Source organism: Thunnus thynnus, chromosome 6, assembly GCF_963924715.1.
Source record: "Thunnus thynnus chromosome 6, fThuThy2.1, whole genome shotgun sequence".
Lineage (NCBI taxonomy): Eukaryota > Metazoa > Chordata > Actinopteri > Scombriformes > Scombridae > Thunnus > Thunnus thynnus.
The window spans coordinates 10612844-10637948 of record NC_089522.1 but is presented as its reverse complement, the minus strand read 5'-3'; the positions used below and the strand labels follow the sequence as shown (position 1 = coordinate 10637948).

The 25105-nt window shown below is 41.0% G+C and overlaps 1 protein-coding gene across 4 annotated transcripts in view; it reads right to left on the bottom strand.

The window, feature by feature from the left end:
- Positions 1-25105, bottom strand: part of LOC137184195 (helicase ARIP4-like) — a 77076-nt gene that overhangs the window by 16337 nt on the left and 35634 nt on the right. For 2 of the 4 annotated variants that reach the window (XM_067591640.1, XM_067591642.1), the window contains 3 exons: positions 2867-3110; positions 775-908; positions 294-467 (listed from right to left, as the gene is read on the bottom strand). In XM_067591640.1, the coding sequence (XP_067447741.1) occupies positions 294-467; positions 775-908; positions 2867-3110 (552 nt within the window). Of the gene's footprint in view, positions 1-293; positions 468-774; positions 909-2866; positions 3111-18961; positions 19453-21784; positions 21939-25105 lie in introns of those variants that run through there. The other 2 variants (XM_067591644.1, XM_067591643.1) reach the window with 2 other exon arrangements.

The window sequence follows — 25105 nt, the reverse complement described above, 5'->3', positions numbered from 1 at the left end:
GTCATGAAGTCACACAGGATAGGATTTAGTTGTTTTCACTTTTGAAGAATTCTTATAAACGGTGGTGAAAAAATACGGCACTTGCTGACAGTAATGTGATCAAAGATTCACTTAAAATATTAAACATCAATGTAAAATACTGTAACCTATCTATTGTAACTCTAACCCTAAGCACATTCATTTCAAGGTAATGACGCTATACAGAAAACAGGGCCAACATCTTTCACTCTGATTGCTGTTTTGTACTTGTTTTAACATCTTTGAAAACGATTTCAAGCGTTAGCGTTGCTCACCTGTTTTGTGTGTGTGCTCTATAGTAGCGGAGGTGTGTAAGTCGGTCTTGCTGTCGTCCTCGCTGATGCCAGTACTGCTGGAGTCCAGGCAGATCACTTCCTGTCTGGCTGACTTCACCTCTTGCTGTGATACCGTTGATGCCGCCGATGACGACACATGCTTTGTCATGTCATCTGGACAGAGGGAGAGGTAAGAAGCAGCAGATCAAAGGAGTGAAGAATGGAAGAGGACAGATGGACGACAGGGACAGAAGATTGGGAGGAAATGAGGGGCAGAAAGGGAAGAATAGAAAGACAGGTAAGGAAATCATGTTGGCTTCGTGGGACATTGTTGCTGGCAGCTGAAAGCCTCAAAATATCTGCAGCAACGTAGCTCGTACAAACCTAGTTGTACCAAACATGTATAACTAGTTATTCAGAGATCTGGATAAAACATACTTAGTATGGAGGCATTTTTGTATATTTGGATACACGCTCTCACCAGTTTCATATTCAGGCAGCAGCGGTACAGGGAAATCCTGCTTTCTCCCTTGCTCCAGACGTCGCCTCCTTTCCAGCTCTTCCTGCTGGGCGGCTTTGGTCACTGCCTCCAACTGGTGCTCCCTCAGTAACTTCCTACGCAGACACAAAGAAGAATAACATTGATATAAGCAAATCAAGCAAAATCAGTCAATGACAGGAATAACAAACATTGCTTTCTTTAAAGCTGCATTAATCAGTATTTTGTGAATATTAAAGGAATGGTTTGGATTTTTTGAAATGGGGTTGTATGAGATAGTTATCCTTAGTCAGTGTATTACTTGTAGTACATTTGGGTCGGCACACCCTCACTTTGGAGATGCAGATGAAGCACAGCACAGAAGTTAAGCAATGTACTGCTTTGGATGGAGCCAGCAGCAAAATGTATATTAGCTACCAAAAAAAAGCCCACCTAAAAAATTAAATATCAGTTTAAGTGCAGGCTATATTTAGAATATTTCACTGCTTTACCTTGCCGTCAGACAACCCTTTCCTTTAGCACTACATTCTGTGGAACCTCTGTATTCCTACGCATGCCACGCACTGTATTACGCCGTAGATCAGCTGTTTGGGTTCAGAAAGTGCTGTTGCGGCATAAAACAGTGCGCGGCATGTGTAGGAATACGAAGCAAATCTACTGCAGGTAATAAATACACTGACTATGGATAACTTCTTCATACAACCCCACTTCAAAAAAATACAAACTATCCCTTTAACATGGAATCAAATGACTGTATATTGTAGCTCCTTGTTTTAGTTTTTATCTGTATAGTTCAGCTCTCTCATTAACCTGTTTCCAGCAGAAGTGCGTCGCTTCAGTTCACAAGCTCTAATAAAACCTACTGTATGCTACCTGCCCGGCACAAAGTTAGGAAGTATGTAGTGAAAACAGCTAAACGTCTAGCAGCTGAGGTCGGATATTTTTCTCAGGAATTGGTGGAAACCAAACCACAGCTAAAAGGAGAGGTGAATATTTGACTTATATTTACTGATAGGTAGAAAATATTAATGCTAATGTTGGTAAATAACGTGTTCGCTAACACACCGTGTTAGCTTGTTTTTGAGTTCTTCTGCCCTCTAGTGGTCAAAAATCGATGAATGTAGGTATAACCTACATTATCAGATGTCATTAAAACTTCCATGAATTTCATTTGGCAACAGGAATAACTGACCCATAATTCGCTATATTGATCATTAATGTTGTTTTTGTTATTACCATGACTTTCATTCCGCCACTACCTCTGACTGGCGCTCATTTCCTAGCTAATTTTCAGCTGGAAAATTTCATTACTTTAGGGAGACAGAGATATTAGAGAGATGACAAATAGTTGAAATTATGGGGAAATGTATTTTGTTCTACTCATTCTGATTAGAAAAACGGTCGTTAGTCAGTCATGCCATGTAATTAGACAAGCACCAAACTCGAAAGGAAATTACTCCACTGCTTAATTACTCTACATACACAAATACTGACTTAACAACAAGGAACTAAAGGCTGAGATCTGAGCCATGAATTTGCATCTCAGACATATGTTTGATATTATTGTAAAGATGCTGTTATGTAAAAGAAACTGCATACTTGAGGCTGAGCTGTATCCTGATTACTGGCAAGAGGAGGAAACCTGCAGACTGAGCATGTTTAACTATATAATCATGGACAGATTTCATCAGTATTTGACCCACGCTTCAGTTATTTAAAATGAGAGTGAAATCATGGATGAGGGAAGAGAAGAAGGAAAAAAAAGACATGGTGGGAATAAGGAATCCCATTATTCAGTAAATGTTATACTGTAAGTGTTAAATAAGTGAGTGTTAGTTTACTCTGCATCTCAGCAGCAACATACTCTGGGAATCGTCCAGTAATCCCTTTCATATCGAGGTTGACTGGTTTCAAAGCAATGAGTCAGACTCATTTTTGAACATGAAGCTCAAAAATGACTGAAAGAAACTCAGTCAGATCTTGTGATGTTTGAGAAATGATGGCAGGTTAACGTTACAGTTTCTTAAGGATTTCATGATCTTCGGAGTTACAGTTAGAGTGTCGAGTTCAGTACCTGATGTTGCGTCTCATGTGTGCCGGTTTGGAGCTCCTCTTCTTGGTTCCTGTCAGAGCAGAGGGAGGGGAGGGGCTTTGGCTGGCCGGTCTGGAGCGGGGTCTGGACGCCCGCTGGGAGGGGGGAGGGTGGGCCGGCGTCTCCCCTGATGGTGAGGTAGATGGGGGAGTGGTGCACTGCCACGCAGCGGGGTCGCCTCCCTGAGCCTCATTCTCGGAGCTGAAGGGGGCACTGTGGGACTGGTCTGTGAGAGGAGACAAGATGAGGACGGGTGATGGTTATTGATAATGTCATAAAAAAAGGAAATATTGTTCATGTGGTCTGTTGCTACTTAAGATTCTTATCCTCTACTATTCTGAATCATTTTACAAACTCGTTTCAGTTTCGGCACAAAATCGACCTAATTGGGGTTAAGAAAGAGTTGAAAAACTACTTTTTTTAATGGTAGGGGACCTTTGTTGCTATGGTTGCAATAACAATCAGTTTTTGTGACTTTTTGTTGATTGTTATAGCTTCATGATTCAAAAAACTAAAATCACCAAAAATATTAGGATGCGCAATGTCAAGGACCTCCCTCCCTCTTCAGGGCTCAGCTGGAGAGACCGGTTGTGTCATTAGATTAAGTAAGTGGGCTCCTCTGGCCGTCAAACGCCAGCTCAACTTGTAACTAATTACACCTGCAGTCACACATCTACTAATCATAACTGCCAATTAAAAAAAAAGAGTGAAATAAATCATATAAATGAATCATGGGGTGATGTGAACGATCCCAAGTCGACTCTGCAGATCCTTTCAGCCGAGCATGTGGCTCGTTTTATTGGATAGGCACTATACAATTTTCCCATTATGGTTTGTTCCTTGTTCAGTTCTGTGCTTGTAAACAATGTTTGGAGGCGTAGATGCAACACTCCATCCACATGTAACCACATACAACCAAATATTTAGGCTTATATTCTGTTTTGGTGAATGTAAAGTAAAGTTTGCTTTGCAGTTTCAGAATCTTGATGAAAAACCCAAATCCTTTCTAAAAAGAGCTTGAGAGACATCATAGAGCAACCTCTGGCCACCTTTATTTAAGAAAATATTTGATTTTGGCACAATATTAAGGGATAAACTCAATTTTGTGATCACGCTCCTTTCCCACTTTAACAAGTCCAGTATTATACTCGTTTATATAAGATCAAATATTGAATGTATTCACAAATCTTTGTAGTGTTTCTTATATTTACTAGGAACTGAGTTGTTGACGTCTCTCCAGTCAGGCCTGTTTACTGTGTGATGTGAAATGGAAATTTCCATCAAAGTGGTTTGACTCATTTGAATCACAGGAGCTGCTGTTGTCAGCCAGAGCCTCCGACAACTTAAGCTTTCAAATGAATTTAAATTAACTTTTAACAAAACTGCATTTGCAAATCACCATGAAGAAGGTTCCTCTCATCCTGAGCCAAAACATAAGTCAATATAAAAGTATGAAAACTGCACAGTATGGCACCTTTAACTCTCATCCGACTGTATTATTTCTCTCTAAATAATTTCTGGTTCTCTCTCTGTTTCTCCTGCCCTCAATCTGCCTCTTTCACTTTTAACCTTTCTTCTTCCTCTTTGTCCTTTTCTCCCACTCTTCTTTCTCTCTCTCTCACTCTTTCTGTCTCAGTTGTTCTGTCAGAGACACACTGAACTAGATCTGAGGCTTATGTAAGAGCTGGATCATAAATATGGACGGCTTACGAAACACAAGACAGGACACAAACACGGACACACACACACAAACCCACACGTTAACACACATAAACACACACACACACAGGACAAATGTTCATAAAAGAATATAAACCAACACACACACACACACACACACACACACACACACACACAAATGAGTAGGACAGTTCTGCCAAGAAATCTGCCTGGGATGACTGGACAAACAAGAACACACTGCCACAAGATTTTTCTGTATCAACACACACACACACCAAGAAATACAAGACATGTTCACTGAATGACACTTGATAAACTGAGTTTCAGTTTCCCACATTGTAAGAATGAGAGAAATGTTCACAGAAATGTGCACTGAAACACAAGTCGGAGGAAAACACACACACACACACACGCAACACAAACACAAACGGGGGAGAGACGGGATGCAAGATTGGATAAAGACAGATAATGTGCAGATTTGGGAGATGAGAAAGACAAAAGCGAAGGAAAGAAACAAAGCTAATGGAGGGAGGAGAAGATGAAAGGAGAGAGTGTCTGTGGGGCACATCAGAGCAGGTCTGTGGAGCAATAAAGCTAGCTAATCCTGGTTATGAGCCAGAACACACATATACACACACACACAGAGCATGGAGGCTGGTGATGAGCTCACTGCCAGTTGAAAAACAACTTACATAAAACGCCCCTTCAGTCCATCTACGTGATAACAAACTTCTTGATCTGGCTGCTAATGACACCAGCCTGTCTCGGTGGTGATCGTGTGTATGTGTGTGTGTGTGGCGTACTTATGTATCTAAGTGCATGTGGACACTAGCATTTCAGAGTGAATTAAGATCAGTTACATCACAAACATACTAAAAACATACAGTCATACAACATTTAGTGTCAGAGGCTGCACAATTCTCTAATTTTGACACGCTGATGATAAAAATACTTATAAATGTTCAATCTGCAAATAGATCGGCATCAAAACACATTCATACATACTCGTCATCAGCTGGTCATGTGACGCGTCATATCCATCACGGGAGAAATATGTGTTTTTTGAGGTGAGACGAAGGATGTGAACTTTGAAGTGGAGGAAAAAAATGATATTTTAAAGTGCTCTCTCTGACGGCGACTGCTCATTTACTGGTGTAGGATCAAGCTGCTGCCAGTGTTGGTGTTCTCTCTGGGTCTGATTGGGTCAACCCCAATTTCGATCAGGTCTAAGGAGCATTAAGCTCAAAAGCACCGCTGTGCCAAAGTACATAACAGCCTAACAGAGCTGCTGGCATGGATGTAGACTCTTAGTCTTGCTTTATCATTGAAGTGAGTGCAATCATTCAGGAGAATGTAGCTCAAAGCTAAAAAAAAACGCTCTGCACCAAAATCTATCACTTAACCACCAGGTTTAAAGATCCATTGTGTGGAGGTTTTACTATAAAAACAATGAGACAGAACTGATGAGGTTTGCTTTCAGCCACTTCATCAGTGTCCATGAGTTGGATTTACACATATGATCCTGCTGACAAACAAACAAGGACAAAACAATGTCATTAATGGAGTTAGACAGAAAGACATTCTTCTGGCTACAGGTGCCTGGAAGGACACAAATGATCTTTAATGTGTATAAAGTTGCTGTTTTATTAGCTTTACATGTGAAATGAGTTTCAAATGATAAACAATCAAAATCAAAAATAGGCCGGACGTTCTTGTAAATCAAAAAGTGACATCTTCCTCTTGTTTAGCCTTCAATGCTAATGCTAACTGCTCTGTTCTTCCATTTATTTCAACCAAAAACAAATAGGAAACAAAAAAAACACATCATCTTTTCCAGGAATTAGCCACCATACATTGCATGTTTTGAACAGCAATCGGAAAAGCTTTCATGAAACTGCAGTTTTGATGATAACTGTATCCGTTAGAGATAAGAGTGGAAAAATAAATGTGTGTGTTTACATGACGATGACATGGATTTGAATTAAACATTCACTCAAAGACCCCATCTTCCATTTTCTTTTCCCTTTCTCCAACTCTACCTTACAGAGCAGTTATATAACGATTCCCGAAATGCACAGAGCCTCAACATCACCGCACACACACACACACACACACACACACACACACACACACACAAGCACTCAAAGAGACATTGAGGGGGCAGACAGGAAGGGAAAGAGGAGAGAGGAGAGAGATGAAAGCGAGGTCATCATTCAAAGAGAAAAAGAGAGATGTACTTCAGAGTGAGAGAGGGGGCGGACACACACACACACACACACACACACACACAAACATTAAAAAAACATAGTAGTGACACTCACAAACAAGCACACACAGATGTAGATTCTAGGAAGCAGGTCTGTTTCCTCTGCTCAGGTCAAGAGGACAAAAAGTCCAGGAATTATTCACCACCGAGGGAGACAGACGGGGGAGGGAAGACAGATACTAGGAGCAGATTTATGAAATATTTTACGAACTATGATTTTATTAGCTGTTGGACACACACTGTCTCCACATATGGTGTCCCCACACAGGTGCAACACTTGATCTCAAGATGATTTAGTGTATATTTGAGTGTCTTGATCATTTTATTATTTTATTTATAACTAATAAGCCGACAAGTGCTGCGGCCAGTTTAGTTTTCTATTTAAAAAATGCATTATGCAATATGAAATATACTAACTAAAATAAATAAGATGATAATTTAGTGCATCAGAGGCGCAGCTGTTTCCTCTTATGAACTGATAATTCTGTGAAGGATTTCTGTGGGATGCGGTGGAACAGTCCGTTAGCATATTGGCAATAGTTTCTGACAGAGGCAAAACATTTTAACAACCACTTTAATGTGTTTTTTACCAGAGAAATGTATCTGTTTTAGAACAGATAAGAGTCTCCAGTTGGCTGTTAGAGCAGCTGGAAGAGGAGAGAAAACCCATCACTATCACACTGGCAGTGATTTTATGTCGTTGGCTTGTGCTGATGTATCTTTCTATGAACGGGATCATTCACATATGGTGTACATTATTCCTAAAATGACGGGTTGAGTTATAGATATTGTATTAAATAGGGATTTCTCTGCTGTATTCAGGTGTTTATGCTTAAAGTAACGTCAATCCAAAAACAAGATATTATTAATGATATATTTGTGTAAATTATCATGGTATCACGGAGGAAGTATCACTTTTTAATAATTTAATAAGAAAAAATAATACTAAAAATTGTGATTGGATTTGGGTATTTTTCCACTATTTCCTCTTGTTACAAGACTAGCCAATTAATCGAAAAATAATCAATAGACTAACTGATAATGGAAACAATCCTTATATACTGTATGTGTACAATTACAGCAGACTGCTAAACTGATCAGGATGGAACTTCTTTACATTTGAGTTTGGATTTTTATATAACAGTGTCACTCTGGCATCAGTCTTCTGCAGCTTACGTAACATTTGTCACTTTGAATCCAAACTGGCATTCAGCCAAACACTTGGTGCTATAAATACTGTTCCACTGTATTTAAAACTAATTTTAAAAAGGAACTACAGAGAGGTCACGCAGAAGAGCATGCAGGAAAAAAATCAAGTTTCATAACCTCTGAATTACATACGTACTGAATATTTATCCATCCAGCCATCGATTTTCTATAAAATCCTGTCACTGTTATATTAATGTTTTGTACTTCCAGGTGCTCAGAGGATTAAACTCAACTTTGAAAAAATTACAAGAGATGTCAACATGAAGATGGAGCAGGGATTTGAGCTTGAACAGAAACTGTTGGATTCAAAATGGAGCAGCTGTGGCTTTGTGTTTCATGGAGCAGTTTAGAAGCTGTCAAGGTGAAGTAACACACACACACACACACACACACACACACACACACCAAACAACAATACAAATTCACAACATGTTATATAACTAATGAAATGTTCCATCCTCCCCACTGACTGAGTTTTTTTTTGGCTCTAACTTGCGCCCACAATTGAGTATGAGCTAATGAAAGCTTTGCAACTCCAATTTCTGTCAAACCTTTGTTTTCACAAACGGGTCAGTAGAAGAATCCTTGGCCTGATCAGAATTTCCAAAACTCAATTATGAGTTCACAATGACTTGTTGCTGAACAGTCAAGACGCAGCTATTCACACTTCCAACTGAAATAACCACATGTTGTTTTGAATTCTGGTCTAAATTCAGCCTCTGATGCCTGCCCACCTCATTAAGAAACACTCTCCTGTGCGTGAGTCCAATGGAGGTGTTATCTTAAGGTGACAATTGGAGTTTGGAGCGCCGATTGTTGCTAGGCGACTGAGCCAAATATTCTGCTGCGATGCGTGATGAGGAGAGGACGCAGGCACGAAGAAGAGAGAACAAAACAATCGTGACAACACGTAGGCAAAGTGAGTTAGGGTAGTGTATTAGTGCAGGTGAAACCTCGACCTCTGGCAGCACAGACACTGAGCAAAGGAAGCGAGCAACCAAGGATGTCGTGGTGAAATGCTGAATCATCAGCAGTCAGAAAGTGTCAGAGAGTAAACAACACCTGCAGCACTTTTTCCTAAGCCATTAATTTGTTCTGCTGGACACTCCCGGCGGGTTAAAGACGTGCTGCTCCTCAGGAAAACAACACAACGGTTCTTTACTTGAGAGATATGTGGCTCTAAAGAATGCGCGGCCATCGGCAACAAAATCATGATTAGTGGGTATTTTGTGTGTGTGTGTGTGTGTGTATCAGAAGGGGGGGGTTGCAGTGGGGGAATGTCTTCTGCAACCACAAGGTTATATAACCACATTGACGTTTATGTTAAGTGTTTATATAACTCCTCTGTACTGCGCTGACGAACATAACACCGCAACCATGCGACGACGCTGTGTGTGTGTGTGTCTGTGTCTGTGTGTCTGTGTGTGTGTGTGTGTGTGTGTGTTTCGAATAAGTGGAATTCCCTCAAGTGTGTCACTTTTATACAGAGAGGAAGGAGAAGAGGGAGAAAGAGAGACAACAGGAAAGATTAAAAACACAAAAATATACAGGATGAAAAAGAGAAACCAAACATTCTTCCCCTCTTTAATGAGCTTTATCTTTATATAATATAAAAACATAACATATAAAAACCTCACAATATGTTTTCCCATCAACTCAAGGACTGCTGTATCCTTTGTGGTCTGACTAATTTCTGGTACTTTTAGGTGTGAAAACCCTTTCAATACGTCCCTGGATAAGTTCTAAACTGCACATCCTGTTTCTCTTGGCTCTGGGAAAACTGATAAGTTTGTGAGTTTTCACCCGGACGGCAATGAAAACTGCGTCACACTGCACTGAACAAGGGTTTCTTGAAAACAATCAGTGGTTGAAAAAAAAAAAAAACAGATTGGTGTGTTTGAAAAAACGTCTGCCCTCGAGCTTGAAACTCGAGTGAAGATTGTAATCTGTAAAGTCGTCCAATAACAATTTCCTTATCTGCTCCATTAATAATAAATACAGACTGTGACTGTGACAGAGCAGACTCCCCCCTGCAGTCTGGTTTCATACAAAACTTATGAGCCAAAATGCAGCAATTTTATCCCAATTTGTGGAGTGATTGAATGTTTTAAGACATGATTTGAAGTTTTGAAGACATTTTACTTTAATGTTTAAATATTACAACAAACATTTCCAACTTTTTCAGAGTTTTTATTCATTTAATTTTGGGGCACTTGTCTTGCTAAAGTGATAATTCACCTAATAACTACCTTTTGAGTGTCAAGCACCCAGTATGTAAAGGTTTGATACAAGCTGACATCACACACAAAGAAAAGAAGTGGGATGTTTGACACTCAAAAGATTTGGTAAACATTAAAAACATTACTTTAAGGGTTGTCGAGCTTTTTGAAACCACTGATACAAACTCAAATGGATGTTTTTTTTTTCTCCTGAAACACAAAATAGTAGTTATCATGTAAAATCCCATCAAGAAAACATCAGAAATCTGTTTTTGGGTCATGACTTGCAGCTTGACAAGCGCTGGTTTTAAATGATCAGACGCTGATGGAAACTTTGGAGAGATATTCGATGCCTTTATGAGATTTATTTGCATCCGTATCATGAAGTCAGACAGCTGAGGGCACGCAGGGACAGACGCACATAAACACAAATACAGGAAATACGAGGTCCTCAGCACTTGACCTACACATCAGGTTCCGTTTTCTTACTTACCCATACTGCAACACAAACACACAGAGGTGACCTGTGTGCTTACCTTCAAAAATAAACCCATCTTATAAATGTCTGAACTTTTCTGCCCTTCCTGCCTCAACCTGCTTCCCTGTGAGTCACTGACCTACACGCTGAAAAAAAATCAAATTAATAAATAAAATGACATGGACCGTCTGTCTGCATCTCGCCCTCCGACCCACCACCTGCTGTCTACGTAAGCAGATTACAGATGACGGCAGATATTTACTACGAAGTGGCGGAGAATCCTCTACGTCACACAAACACACACACACACAGAGGACAAAATCTCCTTATCCAACATACAGGGGATTCCAGGAAATAGACAGGAAACAGAGGGACACAGGATTCACTGTAACAGAGAATCAAAAGGATTCATCTAATCATTTCATCCGAAAAACCGTCCTGAGACTTTCAGCCGGAAATTTATCAATTTTGATCCCTGGCTACTGGGAACCATAAATGTTGTTGTGGTCTAGTTATCCAACATGTTTTGGAAAACCTAAATGGGAACTGTGTAGCCTCTGACCTTTGAGATGCTGGTGAGAGAACAGGTTGATTTATTTTTTCTAAAACATCTGGGTATATTGGGGTGAAATTGGTGTAAATGGGACAGCCAAAACATACCATATGTGCTACTATAGAGCTAATATAGAGCTATTCATGTGCATGTCCAGTTCTATCACTGTGCTCCAAATGACACTAAAATCCGTGGTTGATGGTCACATCTGATCCTCTCTCTATCACATCCTTCGTGCTTTCTTCTCATCTTGCCATCTATTCCTTCTTCCACTTCACCTCATCTCTCAGCTGTTTTCTTCCCTCTTCAACTTCCTGTCTTCCCTCATCATCCGACTCTCCAACCTTCTCCTCTCTCCTCTTCAATTACCTGGCTCTATTTTTCCTCCCACCTCTCCATCTACCACCTCTCCACAAACCTTGATAAACCTTCTCGCTCACCCACCTTTCTTCTCCTCTACTTGTATTTCTCCTTCACACCTCTCCTCTTGATTTATCTGCTTCATCCTCTCCTAACTTCTACCTCCCTTCCTGCCATGTTACGTGTTAATTCTCCTCATCTTTCTTCCTTTGTTATCTCCCACCTTACCTATTTATACTCTTTCCTGTCGTCCAGGTACATGTCTGAACGTGCTCACTGGGCCGTTCTATCCTCCTTGTTACATAATCCGCTGATGTACGGTTATAAAACACAGAGTAATGCCTCTCAGGGCAGGAAGACATCCTTGAGACATTCAGCATACTGCTGTCATTAAGGTGTAAAAGTGTAATTACACCTGTGTGACTGACTGACAAAGCTGGCGTTTTGACAGGCTGACGTCACATCTGTTCTGTTACAGAGGCTGACTGATTATGAGGTTTTGCAATTGGAAATCATATCGGAATCATAAGGGAAAATAGAGAGCGCTCAAAGCGCACAATCCCATTTTTAATGGTAGAAATGTGTGTTTGTATATTGATGAGGATCAAAACACTTAAGATAAGATGATTCAGGTAAGTAGTTAAGGAGGAAACAGAGAGAATGTTCAAAGTTTTTTTTAATCTTGAAACAAGGCAAGTAAGTGATAAATGATTCATCAAGCCGCACAAATAAAATAATCACTGATTTTCTGGTCCATCGCCTCATTTTCTACCAAACTTCATTGAAATTCAGTAAGATTATCCTGCTGTGATACAAACAAACAGGATGGAAAACAAATAGGAGGTAATGAGTGGTAATATACATACAAATGGAACTGCTGCAGATGATGGTGCATCATACTGACAATAAAATGCAAGTCTCTCTTCCCATTTCCAATGAGAGAAAAATGGAGAATGGAGACGGGTCACAGACGAATGTCAAAGTGTTAATGAGGTCAGTAGCTTGTGTTAAAAGTCGAGGTCAACATGCAACACAACTTTAATTCTCTCTTTTATTTCTGCCTCCAGGCGCCTCAAGAGGCTGCTGCACACAATGAGATGACCCGTTTTATTAAGAGTCCCATTAGTCTGCTTGTTGGCACACACACACACGCACGCACGCACACACACACACACACACACACACACACATATGAGCGCGCAGTCTCAGTCTTACTCAGAAAGTTGCTCTCTAACAGACAGACAGGCCACCGACGCTGAGGCTGGTCAGACGAGAGGGGACGCTTATGTAACTGCTGCCTCTGGCTGTTACACAACCAGCATGTTCACAAGAACCTCACGTCCTGTACGCACGCACGCACACACACACACACACAGATGTACCACGTCACAGACACGCAGAACACGCTTGCAAAAGCTGGCAGACCCAAACGAATTCACTCAAAAGTAGAGAAAAACAGAACATCTACACACACGAGTATCGTGCACACAGTCACACACACACACACACAGCTGCACATACGTGGAGTGTGTCTGCCCTGTGTGTGTACAAGCATGTGTATCCGTGAGTGTGTGACAGTGTGTGGTCTATCGGTGTCGGGATTTTCCGCCTCATTCCTGCTGTTAAGCAGAGTTCATACAGTTCTGTTACTTTTATGACTGTTTTCCAAATTGTGACGACAATAAAACTGACAGAGATGATTTAAGGTGGACGGATCAGACAGACGGGTGGAAGGAGACACAGGCAGACACAGTGATGCAGGTAGACAGACTGTCAGACTGATGAACAGATAAATAAGAAGACACGGTTTGAATGAATTCCTTTAAATTAACACATTGCTGTCCTTGGTGGGTGTAACACTAAGTACTCCCTGAATGTTTCCTCAGGTTGTGAGAACGGTTGTGAGGGGCTACAATGTCTCTGTGGGTTATGATGCAAAGTTTAAGATGTGATAAAAATCAAAAACACACAAAACACAACTGCCAAAATTGTCTTAACTGAAGCAAAAATGAAAAAAAAAAACAGGTAGGATTAAAAGCAAAATTACAAAACATTTGGTGTTTTATCTGCAGACCGCTAATTGACACTTCCGCATCTTTTTTGTTTGAACTTTCAGTCAGTCGATCACAACGTCTGCAGGAGTGAACTGAGGAAAAATATTATAAAGATCTAACAGAAAGACAAACTGCTGGAAAAGCAGTTGTGGTTTTCTTTCTGAAGACAGACCAAGATTTAACTGGGTTATATAACTTGCCTTGAGAAAGATAAAAAAAAATGTATCTAAAGCTCTCAGCATGACAACACACACACACACAAACTGACACACACACACACACACGTTATGTAACAGACTGCCCTGAATGAGTTATTAAGGCTGCTTTATTAGAGCGAGGCAGGTGAGTTATGAAACCCTCCTGCTGGCTGCACACATGTGTGTGTGTCAGAGAAACGATAAGGCGGTGAAAGAAAAAAAACACGACAAAAGGACGAAGAGAGAAACAGAAAGACAGCAGAGAGACAACCAACGTGTGATGGAGAGAGAGAGAGAGCAGCAGAGGGGTGAGGCGAGGTAGAATGGCTGTTTGTAGGCCAGTGTGTCACTGCTGCTGAAGAGGAGGAAGAGGAGGGAGGAGGAGGAGGAGGAGTGAGAGGAGAGGACCTAATACACAGATTGGGAAGCTGCCACGCATTATCACTGTGCTGGTCATAATATAGCCGGTTACATATACCCCTTTTTTTTGGCAGCGTTCAGGATCATGTGGGTACTTTCAGCCTCTGAACAAATGCCACAAAAACCAAACCACCAAAACCTTTATGCCTTCATCATTCTCCAAACTGCCATTTCTGTCTGGGTCTATCGGTTCAGACTCTCAGTTTGTCAAACTGCATTCTGACTTCAAATAACAACAATGTAAAGCTAAAATACAAAACTTTTTTTACTTTCTACAGTGGTCAAGTGTCATGGCAGCTTGCTACTACAGGAGTACAAACGGTACATGTATGAACAAAACTTCAACAATGCATCTTCAGACTGAACTGAATCAGTAGCTTTTTGCTCTTCAGCTCTCCACAATAGTGACTGAAAGAGCAACTGTCAGCTCAGTTGTGATATATAGTGTGTTATTTCACAGCTGAATGCTTATTGAAAGACTGTGAAGGCCACAGTGATGATACCGATGTGTTAACTGTCGCAGGTAGATGGCTGCCGAGCTGTCAAACTTATTCACAGTGTTTATATAGGTCAGGTTTTGTACTGGATTGAACCAGTAACCGACTGAACTAAATGTCAGGAGCAGCACCGCAACGTCACGGCGTTATGGACAGTGATGTGATCGCTCACTAATGCACATATAATGCACATATAATGCGCATACACACTGATGTGATCAGATAACTTAGAAAAAAAACACATCATCATCAGTGACTACATGCATTTACACCAGTGAAACGATTCAAATCGGCAAAGTGGTTTGTAACTTCCATCTTGTGTGTTGTTGCTTCAAACCAACTGTCAATCACCAAGGCTCAAGGCTGAAGTACCTTAAAATCAGCCATTAGATGCTGGCTCCAAAAAGTCCCAGTCTCCACTTGACTCCCATTCAAAAAGTGTCAACTTCTGTCAAGAAATACTCAATCATTTCTTTAAACGAATCCTTATGGTCACAATTGCTATATTCAGGCTGGAGGTCATTTTGGAATTTATTGTTAATAAGATTTGAAGACTTTTAGTAAGCTTTTTCTGCGGTGTGGGCGTTGACTGATTGACAGTTTGCTCACCTGCTGCTCTCCCCGGCTCTGGGACTCGCACTAAGTCGGACTATTGTTGCTATATTTCTGTATAATGTTACTTGACAATTTCTATACACATTAAAAGTGTAAATCATTCTATTCCCTCATTCACAATATCTCTTACTAAAAGGCAGGAAAAGGGAATATTCTATAAAGGCTCTATATACCTACTTACCAACACAATTTAGCTAAAGTAGCTAACATTAGCCAAAGTGTGCACCGCGCGGTGTTCCAAATAAGCTAGCTTTCCCTTTGTTCTGGGGTCGCGGGCCGTGTTTCCAGAGTGTGAAAGGCAACAACCCAGCACACCTTACTTAGAAGGTCCCTGGCTCCAAACGGAGAAGATGGCTCCGACCATGAGAGACAACTCTGGGCTTCAAACCAGCTTCAATGCTAACCAACGAGTGACGTCACACCTCGCTACATCCATCCTTATATACAGTCTAGTACAAATATTGACAGTGCAACATGAGCAGTAGATACAACATGCTGGTAGCATTTCAGCTGTCATGATGGCTGATTCAAATCTTCTGCATCACATGAAGAAGCATTTCTCTGAAGCAGCAAGACAATCTGCCACTGATTATTCAGCTTTTACACAAAAAAGGCTCTTCAGGATTTAATAAGACAGTATTTGGATGCGGAGTGAAATAATGTGACTGATTCTGGCTTAGCACGGGCACTGCCCTCATGATGTTCACTCTCTGATCACAAGACTGCAGTAATGTAACACTATACAGTACTGCAGACATTAACTGAGAGGGAGAGACTGATGGTGAAAGACAGAGAGAGAGAGAGAGAGAGGCTTTTATAAGGTAAGACAGAGACAACAGGTTTTTATTCAAGTGGAGGAGCAAGAGTGCAGCATGAAGGGTGAAAGCTGCACTTATGGGGAATATATTTTTAAAACAAAATAGCACATGGAAAGAGAGAGAACACAGTGAGAGCACTGTGCAGCGGTGAAATAAAAAAGAGAACTTCAAAAAAGGAGAAAAATTTACCTTGAAGGAGAACAAAGAAAGCAGCTTTATGATCTGACAGGGATTGACGACATTAAGGAAGTGGCAATAAAAGCCATGTGGCTAGCCCGGCGAAGCCTACATCCTCAGCGCTGTGGTGTTATGAAAGCAGCCAGACTACACGTGCTCCCGGCGTTTGGCTTGGACCCTGGCGCTGGTCTGAACAGGACAGGTTGTTCCTGCCCGGCATGCTGAGGCCAATTACAACTGAACAGAGCGTGCCGCGCAGCATGGATAAAAAAAGATTCAGCACAACAGTCTCCTTCCTGTTACATTGTACCACTGAGGTGTCACTGCTCTTCAAATGTCTCACTTTTTTTTTTTCCTTTTCACAATAAGCGGTTTGTCCCTGATCGACAGATAATACCCACAGGAAGATGTGCAAAAAAAAAAACCACACACACACAACCTCCACAATGGATTTGAGGGAGAACAGTGTGTTCTTTTAGCCTTTATCATTATTCAACATGCATTGTTCACAGCGATGATAAGGCATATAGTGTCTCCTTTCACAGTGAGCCAAACACCCAGAGCAATCCCAAGAATTACGAGCATGTAGACATTAGTTAATTCTCAATAATGGATCCCAGTGAATGCCTTTCTAAACAAATGCCAACACAGTGAAAACACAGACAGAGCGGGACACTGTAAACCACCAGCGACATTGAAACAAACAATTTTTTACAGGATAAAAAGTGTAAATCCTTGACTGATCCATTCAGAAATCCTGAATACCTGATGACCTTTTCAGACAAATGTTTTTTTGAATTCTTCAATAGCAGCTTTTATCTTGTTACATCTATAGCCCGGGGAAAAATGAACTCCAACAGCTTTTGCAACCTTTAGGTCAACGTTCACACTAACACAGTATCTCCTTGTCTGATGTCCAATACAGGCAGATACAGTGCAGACTGTCTACAGTCAAAACAGTGATATGTTTTTCACTGTTGTGTCTCTGTAGTACAGAACACCGAAGCTGAAATAAAATAATGATTATGAGTTTTAAGTGTTGACTTGCAGCTTTTATTTCTGAGTGTTCACATCTATACTGGGTGAACGATACAGGAAACTTCGAACAATGCACCAGGACAACGATCATAAACATTCAGATATGGTAACCAAGGAGATTTCTGGAACATTCTCTGCTGGCAAAGTCAACCATGTCCTCAGTCCACTTGACCTTTTACCCTACTTTCAGTATTTATGTACAAAAGGTAGGGTAAATTAAAGCTACAAGCCTGCACTTTACCTCACACTAATGGTTTCATTTCAAATCCAATGTGCAGACACACACTTCCAAATGAGATGAGATCAGGAGACAAAACTTGCAGAGTCACAAATAGATACACAACTCATGGTACCATTTGAACGCAGCTTTCTGAATACATGCCTGTGAATGTGGTCTATTAACTACACATAAGACACATTGTTTTAGACCGTTAAAAAGCGTACAGGTCTTTAGAAGTTGGAAAATAATTAATTTGAGTCTTATTATTGATTTGAGCTTTTTTAAGATAAATTAGTTCCTGAGTGCCTTTGAGTGAATACATGAGGAAATGAAGCATGTTGTTTAAAACAAAACAAAATAAAACAAAAAAACCTTCCTCACAGATTATACTTTCATTCATCCAGACACACTGCAGAGGCGCTCTGTCCCTGCCTGCCTCCTCACGCGTTTAACCCCCTAACCCACTGGTCTGATGAACCATATGTTTTCCTGCCTCCACATGCTCACATTTCCAGCATGGCCCAATCCTACCCACATCCACCAATCATGCACCGGCATTGGTTTAGGTAACCGTAGAAACAGCCAATGGGCAGCGGGCCTGGGATGACAACACGAGAGAACACGAGAGAGAGGCGGCCGGGCACGCGTGGGAGAGACCGGCTGAAAGATGGTGGGAGGGCGACCGAAAAGATTTAAAATGGAAGGAATCGAGTTGAGGGAGCGGGGACGGATGAGTGTGAGTGACAGGAGAGAAAATAAGGAGAGAGAGAAGTGTAGAGAGAGAAAACAGAGAGAAGAAGAACAGAGATAGACACTGCATGCTTAAGTAGGTATGGATCCAGTGTTACACAACAAGGTTAAGTAACTTAACGAGCATCAGTCAACTACTGCTGCACATTCTGGACACTTCTATGACGGTTTCTAATGTTTACGATCCCTTCTTCTAGCCATCTTGTCTTTTTCAGTCCTATTTTTTCTCCCCATTCACCTCATTTCTGGCTTTCATTCATGCTGTCTTTCTTTGAACAGGATGCAGCTGGGAAGCACCTCTGCAGCTGAGGAGCAGTTTCTTCCTGTTCTCAAAGCATCAACCAAATTTCAAAGCGTTATAGTCTTCCTCTCTTCTCTGCCACTTAAAAAAAACCACAACTCTCAATCACTTTTGCACCATTTCCCCACATTTTTCTTGGAAACTTTCTATCCCTTTCCTCGAGCTCAGGGATGCATCCCTTCGCCAACCCTCCCTCAAAAAGGTCAGAGTGATGATGTCACTTACCTGCAAATGACTCGGACTCGTCCAGGAGCAGCATGGTTATTGAGTAAAGAGAAGAACTGGTCTCCTCTGCTTTTCCTTTTTTCCTCTCCTCTCGGATCTCTTGCTCTCTAACTCCCTGTCAAACTCTCTGAACCAACTGCCTCCTCTTTTCAGGGGAAAAACTCTTTAAAAAAAAAAGCAAACAGGAGGTGTATTTCTCCTCCTCTCAACCTTGTTTTACACTCGGCTGCTCTTTAATCTACTGCCTCAGTGACTGACTGACTCACTGACTACTGGCTGGATGCTCTGTGCGCTCCTCTCTAGTCAATAACAATGTGAATGTGAGGCAGAGGCAGGCAGGAGGGCTGGCAGCTGAAAAACTTACATAACCCTTCATGCTGGAGCTGGGGCCCCACTGAGGGGGGACTCATACGGCCGACTATCCCTCATTCCCCTTCACCCCCACCCTTCCCAAACAAAAAAAAACAAAAAAACAATTAAAAAAAAAAGAAACACTCCTCCATAACACACCCAGGAATACAGAGCATGTACGGAAGCAGCCACCCACACAGTCATGCTGTCAGTTTTTGTGTTTATTAGTCAGTAAAAAAAAAAAAAAACAGAAAAGTGATTGGATAGTCAGCTGAAAAAAAGAAACTGAAAATGATTGTCATTTGTAGGTGTAAAGGCCACTTATACTGACAACTGCTTTGAGAAACAGCGCACACACACACACACACAACCACACTCTAAAGTACTGACATGTGTTTGTATAGGCTGGACGTCATGTATAGATGGTAGTTTACACGCAAACATACTATTGATTCATGTGTAACTTCTAGCTGAATAGAATCTGACACGGTTTAAAGTGCTTCATCAAGATATTTGACTTCATACACACGAACTCTCTTATGACAGAACCGGATCTGTGTTGATTGTAGGTCTGATCAGAAAAAGAACCATAAACAACTTTCTTCATTTATTAGAAAGATTTTTCTTTCCATGATCTGTTATTTCCCCCATTAACTTTTATCATGGATAAATTTAAAGAGAGTCTGTCTGTCAGCAAGAAATACATTTTAAACACATTTATATTTCATTTATCGTTATTTCCATCCAGTCACATTTGAGGCTGAAAATTCCTGAGTGTCGGGTTCGATATGACTTACATAATTTACATTTTCCCTGAAACATTTAGCCTAATAAATAAATTCTGGTGCCCTAATCGTATTCTGGGTTATTAAAAAAATTATTCACAATCACAATATTAATACAGATGCAAATAATTAATTAATAATCTAAATGCATTCTGCCAGTAGAAATGGTTCCTGTGCCTCTGAGCAGGACACAGTACACAGTATAAATACAGAATGCAGGTGTTTGTTAAACAGGTAACAGACTGCACAGAGGAAACAGCTGCTTCGGCAGTAATAACTGTGCACCTTTGTGCAGGCACACACTCCGTCAAAAGTCCCTACAGCTGTTAAAGCCAACTTACAGCTGATCCAGCTGTGATGAGCTGCTGCCGTCATCAGAAATTCAGAAACGTCATTGCTTCATGTTACGCTTCAGAGGAAAGAACATCTCATTTCTCTAAAAACATATTTCCTTGTTTCCTCTCTGCTCGCATGGCTTCCTTGTGTCTCTCCGTGCATCCTCAGTGGGAGCAACTAAGACACAAGTGAAGGAAACATGGATGCACCTGAAGTCTCTGAGACACCTGCACACCAACTTCTAAAAAAACCCCTCAAGTCTCAAAAGTCACATGATCAATGATCCACATATAATCCTTCTGTCTTGAACACAGTAATTCATATGTTATGTATACACACAATTACAAGACAAATGGTGCATTTTAAAGGTCATTTACACTAAAGTTTGTATTGAAACCAGGAAATGTGTCAAACAATAGTTGTTAAAAACTACAAAAAAACCAAAAGAGAAGAAAAAGACTCAAATCTTACTTACAAAACCAGATCAACCCCCACTTACATATACTACCAACATGTACAACTAGCATATCAAACCTCTCATACTACTGTTACAGCAGGAGGCAGTTAAGCAACAAACTACACTCACAAAATGTTTAAAATGACGTCAGTAAAATCAGGTTTTTCGACACAACCTCGCCTGTGGAAAGGCACATTTGTCCAACAGCTCAGTTGTGTTTTATGTGTGGTTGTTAACATAAACGCTGTGTAAAACACACTGGCAACAAAACAGCCATTAGTGAGCGTCATGTGTCCAGAAGCAAATTCATCTGATTTCTATAACAATTTGTTACAGTTTGTCACAGACCTGAGGAAACACTTACAGGGAACACTTTAGACCTTGGGTTAAATGGCTCATTATACCATGACTGGAAGCTACTTTTATATCCAAAAAACTGATTTAGAATGAAAACTATATTAAGGCATCATCTTGTAACGGCAACTGAAGCTTTTCTGCTTGACTGGAGGGAAATTTACCCTCAGAAATGAAAGTTTAATCCACATAATATGATATGAAACTCCTTGTGAATAGAGACAAGGATACACTTTTTTTGGGAACAAGGACAACTCCTGCATCTATTTCATAACATGCCTTATGAAACCTCTGAGCTCTGCTCTGTTCTGCCTGAGTGGCCCGGCCACAGACTTGGCACTGCACTACATATAGGTCAGTATGATAGAAAACCCCCTTTGGCAGCATACATACATACACTGATAAGACATACAACAGCAGAGATATCACGACTAACAGAGAGATGAGAAGAAACAGACACACAGCTGGGTGGGGAAAAAAAAAACAAAAACGGTCAACCAACCAGAAAAGCAGTTACACAGTCAAATTTCAACTACTCACCCATGTCATGTGGTCGAAAGTTTTTTGGGTTTTTTTTGTCTCCTACTCTGCTGAGAGATCCATGCCTCCTTCTTCCACTCTTAGAAACTTACTCCATCTGGTGTGTGTCCTCCCTTCATGCTGCTAACACACTTCCTCACTGTCCAGTCTGAACCGAGCGTGTCAAAGCGTGTGTGTGTGTGTGTGTGAGGCTCTCAACCTCTAGCTCTAGCCTCGTCTGGCAGCTTTACCGGCACTCCAGTGAGGACAGAAGGCCATTGGGACAATTACAAAACAATGAGTCGCTGAAAGCTGCCTTGGCCTACCGTGTGTAGGAAACCCCCCCTTCTGTCCTGCTTTCCTGCCTTCCTCCTCCCTCTCTTTCTCCCCTCCCCCAGGCCAACTGACACAGGAGTGCGTGTGATGTCAATAAGCCACGCCCACTCCGGAGAGGCTGCCTTAGGTAACAGGGGTAATGGGGTTCAACCAGGAAAAGACGGGCAGAGGAGGAGACAGAAAAAAGAAAATAGGGTGAGAGAATGGAGAGGAGAAAGAGGACGAGTGCAAGGATTTACAATTATAATTGTGTTTGTTTACTGCTATGAAAGGTCTTGCTGATTTGCGATTATTTAACTGAAATCTTGTTAAGTCATGACATCTTTGAACAATAACTGGCATTCAAAATGAAATTAAATCCCTCAAAGTGATGACAAGATTGAAAAATGTAAGTATGAAGATAAACTGTAAGGGAAGACGAAGATTTTGACCAGCCAAAATCACAATTATTTTACACAATTATATCATTTATCTGTGTAATGAATCCCAATATTAAACACCATCAGAGTGAGGCATGAAATTACTTACTTAGTGATGTCTAATTGCTAATATGCAACAGTTACTTTGCAACTACAGATCTGAGAAACTAAAATGTTAACATGTGATTATGAACCATGCAGGCCTTTCTGTGATCCTGTTAATCAGAACAAGGCAATAAATTGGACAAAGAGGGAGGTGATGGAGGAGAAATGTGGAAAAAAAAAAAGGCAGAGGAAATCAAGAAAATGAAATGAAGAAAGTGTAGGAGGATGATAAAAAAGAGGGGGGGAAAAAAAAGAGCGGAGATGAATTAAGTCATGTGCTACTTTCTGGTCAGCGCACACATCGGAAAATTCTAGTTTGGCTTTACAGGACAGTATCGCACATCGTTAACACCAATAAGTGCACCATAAACACTACAACTACTACCGGCAGTAAACTTAAGCAACACATGAACGTGAAAAACCATCAATGTTGAGGAGATTTACAGACAATTATGGAGTAAATACAAAAGAAAAGAGAAAAATATTGAGAGGAAAGTGAAGAGAGAAGAGGAGTGACATTATGAAAACAAGAAAGGAATAAAGGATGGATTAAAAAAAGTGGGAAAAAGAAAGAGTGAGCTAAGGATAGAAAGAAGTGGAACAGATGAAAAGATGAAATCAATGAAAGTAAAAAGCAGGAGAAAGAAAATGATTGACAACGAGGGGAGGGGGCTGTTTCAAAACACTCCTGTGAACTTCAGGACCCTTTTAAACCCACGGTGGTGGTCTGGGATTATCCTTCACAGATCACCCCCCCCACACACACACACACACACACAAGGCGGAAGGCGAGAGCCCAATCTCACATGGCCAGACACACTAACCCACATTGCGACTGTGCTTGGGGGAGGGACAGAAGAGTGAGAAATAGTGAGGCGGGGGAGGAGAGAGGAGGAGGAGGAGGCGGTGACAGCAGCAATGTGAAGCAGAGGACTGCCTGGCAACGTATGAAAATGCTCACATTCACACACACATACATACACTCACACAAACACACACACATACATACACACACACACACATATTCACCTTTGCCACACTACCACAGTTATGGTTTCCAGCCACGCCTCCTGTGAGGAAGGAAAGCTCACATTTCACTGTTTATATAACCTTGATTGACCAATGGACAGAGAGAGAGAGAAAGAGAGAGAGACAGAAAGAAAGAGATAAAGAGATAGAGAGAGAGAGAGAGAGAGAGAGAGAGATAGAGAAAATTCTCGAAGTCAAGTAACGAAAAAAAAAACCCACAGTATAAAAATAATGAAAGTATCAAATGCACAACGGCCCCTACAGAGTGTTACATGATTGGATTATTATTACTGAAGCATCGACATGAAAGCAGCATTTTAATGATGTAGCTGGTTAACATGGAGCGATTTTAATTTCTTTATATCCTGTTGGGTATTTCAAATCAATAAAAAGAATCAGATTGTATAAGATGATCATGTGTTTTGCATGTTAACTCTAAATCTACAAAGTAACTGGTAACAATAGTGGTCAGTAAATACAGCTGGGCAGCAAAAAAAAAAGTGCTCAATGTGCTTAAAACTAAAGAGCACGTCCACACTAAGCCACTGGATGTGTAATCTTTCTCTCTCCTTCCAGGCCTCCGTCCAGACTAAAAATCCATATCTTAAAGTGCTGAGGTTTTGTAAAACAATGACTTAAACCTGCACAAGTTTAGAGCAACTTTATGTCGCCTCAAACCTTCTGTGATCACTTATTTAAATCAATATGGCCGAATACACAGCAGAGCTGCTGTCAGACTGCAGTGAAGCATCTTGGGAATGATTGTTGGTTAACAAGTACTATTTATGAGATGCAACTATTTCCAACGTCTTGACAACAGAAACAGAAACAACTACTTCTGACACTTTTTATGTGTGTAACCGAATGCGAGTGAAAAGTCTTATATGTCTGTTTAAACATGATCCCCATTTGTACTGAGCCTCCTGCGCTGGCAGCCGCGCTGAGCTGGCAGACTGTCATCATTCAAATCAGACTTAGACGTGGTCAGACGATTCGTCATACGACAGACAGAAGTTTGTTTTTACTGAAGCTTTAGTGCAGTAATTACAGGTGTACTCCAGGACCCTGTGACATTCCTGTTGGGCTTAAAACTTTGAACCAGAGCAGGCAGCAAAACACTGCTTCACAGCCTGGTGTTAAGTTACTGTTTGTAGGTTAGAGGAGGGGTCTTATGACCTGAGGGGAAAGAGATAGAGCGGTGCATGCCCCTCCCTCATTACCACTGCTGAGGTATCTTTGAGCAAAGACCTGAACCCCCATTCACACCCCAGGATGCTGTTTACTGTGAGCTCAAGCTTAATACACATGCTAATGATGATCACCGAAACAAAAGGTGCCCAGCAGCTCAAAAATGGGATCAGATAGTGGTTGTACTGGTCAGCTGTTGCGTGTGAATGTGTGTACAGGTGTTCCTGAATAAAACTTCACAACTGTATTTAAACACACTACTTGT